Here is a 9,181-nt window from a genome sequence, read left to right on the forward strand (position 1 = left end):
TCCCAGGGCGCCGAACCCGGGGTGGGTGTATTTTCGGGCCCCGCTGTGAAGCTAGGCTACTACAAGGCCTGCAGTTCTGGGGGGCTGTAACACCCCTCTCCCCTGCGCCCCGCGCCACCCCACGGAGAAGGGAAGCCGCTCCGCCACCACGTGACGCGCCTGCCGGGGGGGGGGGGGGGGGGGGGGCCAGCACGCAGCCCGGCAAGGCCCCGCCCCTTGGGCCGCCGCGCGCCCGTAGCGCGCAAATGTCCCGGGTCGGGCTGGAGAAGGGGAAAGCGGGGGAGGGGAGCGCGGCGCGGGGGGCCGGCCCCGTACGTCGCGGCGTTCCTTCCTCCCGCCTCTCGGCCAGGCCCTGTGTCTCCTCGCCGCGGCTCCGCCCCCTCGTCCCGGCACCCTAGCCAATGGCGACGCGGCGCGAGCCTCTCCGGCCGGGGGCGGGGCGTACGCGCGGGGCCTGGCGCGCCTGCGCCCTGCCGCTCCCCCCCCCCCCCCCTCGCCGTGAGGAGGAGGAGGTGGAGGAGGAGGCGGCTCGGGGAGAGCGAGCAGCGAGCTGGACCGCGGAGCGTGAGTGAGGGAGCCGAGCCGCCTGCCTGCCTGCCCGCCGCCGCCTCCCCTCCGTAAGCAGGAGCCCGGGCCGGGGCCCGGCACGCCGCCCCAGCCCCTCCCTCGTCGTCAGGCCGCGAGGGCAGCGCGCGCGAGCCAGGGGGAGGGAGAGCGAGCGAGCGAGCGAGCTAGCGAGCGCCGGGAGGAGGCGGCCGGACCGAGCGAGCGCCCGCGCGTGTGGCGTGAGGGGAAGCCGCTGCCCGCCCCCTTCGCCTTCCCTTCTCTCCCCCTCCCCGCTCCCCCCCCGACCGCGGAGCAGCACCATGTCGGCGCCGGCGGCCAAAGTCAGTAAAAAGGAGCTCAACTCCAACCACGACGGGGCCGACGAGACCTCAGGTGAGGAGCAGGCGAGGCGGGGGCCGGCCCGCGCCGCCATCTTCGCCGCCCGCCCGGCCCGCAGGCCGCCGGCGGGGCCCGGGGCGCGCGCGGGGGGCCGCTGGGCGGACGGGCCGGCGCGCGCCTCGGCGCCCTTTTTTGTGCGCGCGGGGCCGGGGCCGGGGTGGCGCCGCGGCGGCGGACGGCGCTGCGAGGCGGGGGCGCTGCGGCCTGCTCGGCGCGGGCGGAGGAGACCCCCCCTCCCTCTCCCCCCTCCCTCGCTCTCCTCCCCCTCCCTCCCTCCCGAGAAGCCTCTCTTTATTGTGCTCCGCCATGATGCCTCGCTCCCATCAGCCGCCGCCGCCGCCACATGGTGCGGCCGGACGCGGCCCCGCGGCCGGGCCTCCGCGCGGCTCCCCCTGCGCGCCCGGCCTGCGGGCGGCGCCCCCCGCACCCGCACCCGCACCCGGAGGCCGGCCCCGGCGCGGCCCTCCGCCTCGAGCTGGGGCGGGGTGGGGGCGCGGGGACGCACGCGGCTGGCCGCGCGCTGGGCCCCGGCCGCCCGGGAGGATGCTCCGGCCGGCCGCGGGCGCACTTCCCACGTGGGGCGGCCACCCCCGCCGCGGCGGAGCGCTGGGAAAGCCGGCCCGGCGGCCGGCGTGTCGGAGGGGCTTTACAATGGCTCGCGGCGCACCTCCCAGCCTGGGCGGCAGAGGCTTTCTCGGCAGGGGGGCTGCGAAACCCGGGATGGTTACCGGAAATGAGCCGCGCGGTCAGGCCCCTTCACGCCCACTTGGCTTTGTAGGTTGTGCAGTCTTCACCGGACAAAAGGGCACCTTTTGCATAGCACACCCCCTTTTCCTCCTCTCCCTTCTGTGGCTCACAGTTTCCTGACTTCACGCTGGCTTCCTGTAAGTGTGCTCCGAAATCGTGCGGGGCCGCATCGGAGCTAAGCCCGCCTGAAATTGGGTTGGAGGGGGAGAGAAAGGTCAGGGTCGAGTCCTAGGGCTCCTGTTCCGAGGAGGGGAAAATCGAGTGTTCGCGACGGTCGGGCAGCTCCGAGGTCCTTATCTGTCAGGCGTGTCTGATGTCTTCATCGTGATCGATACTGAGCAGTATTTTCAACTTTGTGTAAGAAGCGATCCTACCGCTGAGATAGGTGGTGTCCCCATTTTCGTTAGTGTCGTGGGTTCGTTTCCGTGTTGGCCTTAACAGCTGGCACTATTGTGTGGCAGGTATATAATGTGATGAAGAGCAAACAGTAAGAATTTCGGAATAAGGCTTACTCCTTACCTTTCATCACAGAAACCTTAATAATTGGTCTCCTTTTTGTAAGGGAACTCTCGAAAAAGTGCTGCAGACTTGAGTGGCTTAGCAGATTGTAGGATTTGTGAGTAGTCTTAATTAAAAAATAATTTGTTAACTACAGGCGCGAACACGTGGAGAGCATGCCTTGTAGTAGGCAGTTTCTTTTTTAAAAACTGCTTTATTGGTATAACTCACGTCACCGGTCGTGTTGACATCAGGAAAACTAATTTTATGTTCTAATTAGTATTGAGTCCTCTACACCTTTTTCTTGCAGAAAAAGAACAGCAAGAAGCAATTGAACATATTGATGAAGTACAAAACGAAATAGACAGGTAAAGTTTTTCTTAGTTTACTTTGGAGAAGTTTTTTGAGATGCAGCTTACGGTCTGGTGATCATTGAGACTATGGTCAAATAAATCTGTATCCGCTGGCCAAGTGGAGATGATTACAACTTAGTGAGAAATATTTTTGAAAGGTCAGTGTTATTTTTCTGTGAAATATGTCTATGTTGATCAAAAAGTTTGAAGAAAGTATATTCATTGACCTTTGGGTTTGTTTTCAGAGGCTACAAGTTGTCTGAATTGCGGTGCCTGAGCTTCTGATAGTTTGGCATTATGGCATCAGTGTTGCTCCTGCTTGGGTTATAACTTTGTTACTTGATCAGCAACTTTTTTTTTTTTTTTTTTGTAAACTTAATCTGCCTGAGGGAAACAATTGAAGTTAGCGTGGTGATAGAGTTGGCAACTTAAATATACAATGTTACCAGAATGCTCAGTTGGGCTACTTTAGGAACTGTCAGCTGTTGAGTGTGTGTTGGTGAAGTAGCTCAATTTGTCATCTTAGTTTTGACGTCTTTCACTCCAAAAATCTAGGTGTTCTGGTTATTATGAGTGAGTACTTTGTACTGTTCTAAAGCTAAAAAGTAAATATTCTGTAGTTTCGGCAGTTTTTGTATTTGTCAAATACCATAATTGTCAACGTGGTTTTTCATTTGCTTCAGACTTAATGAACAAGCCAGTGAGGAGATTTTGAAAGTAGAACAGAAATATAACAAACTCCGCCAACCATTTTTTCAGAAGAGGTCGGAATTGATCGCCAAAATCCCAAATTTTTGGGTAACAACATTTGTCAACCATCCACAAGGTATGTTGTGGCAGAGCACTATTGCAGGGTATGGGATGTCCATTCATTAAAGAGTGGGGGGACTTTGCTTGAGAACTTAGTCCGACATGTTCGTTACATGCAGAGATTAAAACACTCGGGAGGCTTGCATTTAATGCTTTCTCTATTTAGAAGAGACTATATTCTAACTTGAGATTCCCTTTAATTATTTGGTAAAAGATAGTGACAGCCCTGACACTGAGCCATCTGGTTTGCAATTAATGGATTTATGAAATCAAAGATAATCACTAAATTTGGAAAAATTTAAAAGGCATCACTTGAATTGTTTGTTAATAATTGTCTGTTTAATATCCATTTGACCTATAATTTGCTGGTCCAGTGTCTGCACTGCTTGGGGAGGAGGATGAAGAGGCTCTGCATTATTTGACAAGAGTTGAAGTGACAGAATTTGAAGATATTAAATCAGGTTACAGAATAGATTTTGTAAGTATCAATAAGTGATCTTGTTTGCCACTGTGGAAATTAATTTAAGCTTTGGTTAGAAGAGCTGTTTGTATTGATTTCCAATTCTCAATTCTTTATTGTAGTATTTTGATGAAAACCCTTACTTCGAAAATAAAGTTCTCTCCAAAGAATTTCATCTGAATGAGAGTGGTGATCCATCTTCAAAGTCCACTGAAATCAAATGGAAATCTGGAAAGGTATTTGAGGAATGTTGGGCAAAAGTATCATTTTGTGTATTTTGGTTTAGTTGAACCTCTTACCAATACTTGTTGCTTTGGTAATGTGTTAAGTGCAAACCCTTAAGATGTAAAAAAAAAAAGAAAAACAAAAACAAAAAACCCTCCAAATACAATAGCTTGGAGCTGTCAGATTATTGTGTTGAGTTTTTCAAGAAATAGGCTAAATTTCTTTGATTTCTACATGGGTTACTAAGCTTTTCAAATGGCTTGGTACTTGCCAGATTGCATTTATATCTACATTTATGTAGTGAGCCCATTTTCAATTATACTGTGTTATGGGTAGTTGTCAAAGTGGAACTAATTTTGTATGTAAAGTAGTGAAATTTAGATGGCCCCTTTATAGGAGAAGCTTTTTGTATAAATTTGACAAGTCTTTGCAGACCTAGAATTTTAGGACTTTGTTTTTATCTGCTGTACGTTTTATAATTTCTTTTAGATGAGAAGTATAGATGACATACTAGTGTGATTCCCCCCCCCCCCCCCCCGCTTTTGTGTTAAAATCTTAAGTCATAGGGAAATTTAAGTGTTGTGGAGAACCTATGTCAGAAGTTCTTCTGTCTTCATTTAGGATTTGACGAAACGTTCAAGTCAAACGCAGAATAAAGCCAGCAGGAAGAGACAGCATGAGGAACCAGAGAGCTTTTTCACCTGGTTTACTGACCATTCTGATGCGGGTGCAGATGAGTTAGGAGAGGTCATCAAAGATGATATTTGGCCAAATCCTTTACAGTACTACTTGGTGAGTTGAGAATGTTTTTTTAATTCAAGGTTGTATCTGTCTCATTTGTTGGAAAATGAGTTCCTAAGGTAGTTTGTTTTTTGTTTTTGTTTTTGTTTTTTTATTTTTGAAGGTTCCTGATATGGATGATGAAGAAGGGGAAGGAGAAGAAGATGATGATGATGATGAAGAAGAAGAAGGATTGGAAGATATTGATGAAGAAGGAGATGAGGATGAAGGTGAAGAAGATGAAGATGATGATGAGGGGGAGGAAGGAGAGGTAAAAAAGAATTTGGTTAAGTCCAAAGAAGACCAATCTTGAAAGAACTTACCCTGTTATTTGTGGGTTGTATATATTGTGTAATAGAGGCGTGGCCAGCTGTGGGAGGATTTGTAGGTGAGATGAGCTAGTTTTTCGAGATGGAAGAAAGTTTTAATCAAGTCCTTATATCAGTGATTTTTAACTGTAACTAGTTCTGCTTTTGTGCTTCGTCCTCTGTTCTGCCCTTCCCCTAACTAGTACTTAATGAAAGCGATATGGGTAGTGCAGCTGGTCAGATTCTGAGAAATCTAAATAGCAGATTTGCGTGTTTTGGACAAACAGTAAAATCCTTCTAGTCAGATCGAAATAGATTGTTTCTTGGTTTGTTTTACTCGGTGTGAAAGAGGTCAGATTTTGGTTAGCGCTGAAAAGTTAACTAATTTATGTGAAACAGCATCACTGGGTTGTTCAATTGAGATTTGATACAGACCGATTTGTGGCTTCGTTCATAAAATGACACGTCCCCGTAGTGCATCAGTGTGTTCTATGGAAGTCCATGAGTGTCCGTACGAATGATGGGGAATGACCTTAGAATTAACCCTGGAGATTAACTGCCCACTTTCTTTCTTACAGGAGGATGAAGGAGAAGACGACTGATGGATTCCAACCTTCCTTTTTTAATTTTCTCCAGTCCCTGGGAGCAACTTGCAGTCTTTTTTTTTTTTTCCCCCTCCTCCTCTTGTGCTCATTCGCCCTGTTTTTTGAAGTCTCTTTTCTCTCCCTTTATACCATGGTTCTCAACTTATTTTGGGGGGAAATACCTTGAGCAGAATACAGTGGGAAAAGAATCTCTACCCCTTTCTGTTCCAAATTCATTTTTATCCCTTCCTGTCTCAACAAAAACTTTATGGAATCAACACCACCGTGCTCTGTGGGAAAAAAGAAAAACCTTCTGCTCCCTTAGCTCTGCTGGAAGCTGGAGGGTGCTAGGCCCCTGTGTAGTAGTGCATAGAATTCTAGCTTTTTTCCTCCTTTCTCTGTATATTGGGCTCAGAGATTACACTGTGTCTCTATGTGAATATGGACAGTTAGCATTTACCAACATGTATCTGTCTACTTTCTCTTGTTTAAAAAAAAGAAAAAAAAACTTAAAAAAATGGGGTTATAGAAGGTCAGCAAAGGGTGGGTTTGAGATGTTTGGGTGGGTTAAGTGGGCATTTTGACAACATGGCTTCTCCTTTGGCATGTTTAATTGTGATGTTTAACGGACATCCTGGCAGTTGAAGATGACACTTTTAAAATAAAATTCTCTCCTAATGATGATTTGAGCCCTGCCACTCGATGGGAGAATCAGCAGAACCTGTAGGATCTTATCTGGAATTGACATTCTCTTGTAATTTTGTTCCTGTTTATTTTTAAATTTTCTTTTTGTTTCACTGGAAAGGAAAGATGCTCAGTTTTAAACGTTAAAAGTGTACAAGTTGCTTTGTTACAATAAAACTAAATGTGTACACAAAGGATTTTGATGCTTTTCTCTCAGAACAGGTGTATTTAATTAGGATTTTCCAAGTTTGACTTGTGTAACGTATTGTCAAACTTTGTCACCCTGACTCCGTATTTTTTGATACGCACTTTGCAGGGTGACCTCAGGGCTTGTGTGGACTGAGAAAGGGATTTGAATCAATGTATTAATGTCTCCAAATCCGGGAACCATCATGGGTACGATTTGCCGTCAGTTTCTGAAATTCTCCACCTCAGTCGGGGTACCAGATTGCCCAGAAGTCCGTTACGATTATGTTGTGCCCTTGATTTGTATCTCGAATTGGCGTTTTTAAAAACGGGCCTTTATTTACCTGGATATAATTCTAGTGCCTGCCACCACTGTCAGACAGACCTGGTGCTCTAATGCCGAATTACACACAGGGCAGTTGCTGGCGTGCCTTCATTGGCACCATGAAACGTGGCTGAGAAGACAGACTCTCAGACAAGAAGTCCGTACTGGTGGTAAACTCAGGAGTACTTTTGTCTCAAAGTACTAGCTATTTAGCATGTAGCTCTCAAGCGAGACCTGTCTGTGTGAATCTGGGTGAGAATGACGGGCTCGGCTCTGCTAAATGCCGTTGTGCATAGAATAACATTTTGGGAAGCTACCTAATGCATAAGCTTTTTAATGCTGTAAATTATAGTAGCTAAAATTAAATGCCACTTAACTTTTTCAGAGATGAATTCATGGACAGCCTGGTCAAATTCAAAGCTTTTTGATGTATAAAACTTTATAAATGGAACTATTCCATCGATAGGCAAAGTGTAATGAAAACCTGTCTAGATGGATAGTATGTAATTTCTGCACAGGTCATGTTTAGTAATTACATCACTGTATACCGGTCAGGAATCTTGCTCCAATAAAGGAACATAAAGATTTTTTTTGACTGGGGTCATTCTCCTTGTTTTGTAGAGAAATGTTACTTGCTTTTGGATTCAGATGATAAGCTAGTTTTTCTGTGTGGTTTGTGTTCATAGTGACTGGGGAAGGGGGTAAACTCTTCATATCCTCCAGCAGTATAGCCGAAGTGACATCTATACGAAAGGGTATGTATAAAGGTCACGGGAAAAGAACTTCTTTGGGATGTAGTCAGTTCGTGAAGGGATTGCGTATTTTTCATGTCAAAGTCAAAACATTTAAAGGGCTCTTTGCTGAGGGGGAAATATAGTTGCTTGAATGAATTGCTCATTCAGTAGGCCTGTAATTATTGTTTCACAGAGTTACATCTTTAGGAAAACTGACTTACGGGCTGCTGAGTAGGGCTGTCCGGTTATAGGTCCCTTTAGTCAGACTATAGAATGTTCTTTTGTTTTGGGGAATGTGGTTAAAAAAAAATCAGCCCTTAAAACATAAAAGTCCTCCCAACTATTGCGATCACCTTTTAATTGCCCTGTGCCTGCAAAGGGCGTGAGGGGAATGCTAGGCTGGGAGAAAGGAAAGTGGCAACATTAATGTCCTGGAAAGTGGCTACAGTGTAGCAGGTGTGCTTTGGGCCCGACTGCAAAAGGAGCTCTGGGCTGGCCCTCAGGCAAGTGTGTGTTGTAAAGTGCCAGATGAATGGCTTAAAGCTCCTTTGCTACAAGGACATTTCAAAGGAAAGGGGTAAATAAATGGTGGCTGTTGAGGTAGTTTCTCTGGGAAGGGGACTCCCTCTTCCAGACTTCAAAGCTGTGCCAAACTCTGTTTATGAGGGAATAGCTACATGAACTGGGGCATGGAGGGTAGTAGCTGGTAATAGATGTTTACATTTCATTTCAAACCTAACGGAATCTTCTATTTTAGACCCTCCCTCCAGTTGGTAGATCGTTTCTCCCTCGATGTCCTGATTTCTCAAAGACTTAACTGTTCTCTGACCTCTGTGACCTGCCCCTACAGTTTCGCCCAGCTCAGGCTCCAGGATGTAGGGTTTAAATGGTCCAGAAGCCTGCCTGTCTTGTCGGGCTGACATCTGCTAAAGCCTGTTTCACTTGTGTTAGCTCTCTGGCTGCTAAATTTAAGTTGCAGATTTTTGACTTGATGGATTTGGGGGGCCTTTTGGGCTTCAGAGGATTCTTAGTCACTGGTGTTTCTAGATTAATTTTCGGTAATCTTTATTATCATTACTGTTTCATAATGGTTGGTTTCATGGTTTCACTTGGCCCCAGAAACATGGGTTTGGTTTTTCTGCCTTTTCTGTTAGGTTTTACTATGAACTCTTTCTGGCTTATGCAAGAATGGAATCCTGTTGCAAAGGGTAAAGACTTTTCAAGATTTCCTGAAGATCAGGACAAGTTCTCAGGAGTCAGATGAAGAGCCATTCCAATTCTTTAAAGAGGACATCTCAATCATTTTTGAAAAGTCTATTCCCTCCCCCAGCCCCCACCCCAGCAGTGACCGTTTCCTCCTGAATGTGTGACTGTGTTCATGAAGACTTATAAGTTGAGTTTTTAACAGGTCGGAGGGGAAGAGGGTTGCAGCTTTGTGATTAGAATAGTGGAGGGTATGTGCCAAGCTGATTAGTTGGTGACGTTGTGTACTCATACTACCGAAGAAAGGCGAATCTAAAATGTAGATGGATTGTTGTTTGC

At 47.1% G+C, this 9,181-nt stretch overlaps 1 protein-coding gene across 1 annotated transcript; it reads left to right on the plus strand.

Moving 5' to 3' along the window:
* The first annotated feature begins 489 nt into the window (after positions 1–489).
* On the plus strand, positions 490–7,493 carry SET (SET nuclear proto-oncogene). The gene is made up of 8 exons (XM_053908382.1): positions 490–939; positions 2,501–2,558; positions 3,227–3,369; positions 3,728–3,831; positions 3,936–4,049; positions 4,660–4,830; positions 4,943–5,089; positions 5,705–7,493. Exons 1-8 carry the CDS (start codon positions 867–869, stop codon positions 5,726–5,728), a joined length of 834 nt encoding a protein of 277 aa, XP_053764357.1. The 5' UTR covers positions 490–866; the 3' UTR covers positions 5,729–7,493.
* Positions 7,494–9,181: the final 1,688 nt, after the last annotated feature.

The sequence above is a fragment of the Panthera pardus genome, unplaced genomic scaffold (genome assembly GCF_024362965.1).
Source record: "Panthera pardus isolate Hobbes unplaced genomic scaffold, ASM2436296v1 HiC_scaffold_20, whole genome shotgun sequence".
NCBI lineage: Eukaryota > Metazoa > Chordata > Mammalia > Carnivora > Felidae > Panthera > Panthera pardus.

Coding starts and splice junctions, on each gene's coding strand:
- SET (XM_053908382.1), top strand. CDS start 867: ATGTCGGCGCCGGCGGCCAAAGTCAGTAAAAAGGAGCTCAACTCCAAC. Junction 940..2,500: donor CGGGGCCGACGAGACCTCAG/GTGAGGAGCAGG, acceptor TTTTTCTTGCAG/AAAAAGAACAGCAAGAAGCA. Junction 4,831..4,942: donor ATCCTTTACAGTACTACTTG/GTGAGTTGAGAA, acceptor TTATTTTTGAAG/GTTCCTGATATGGATGATGA.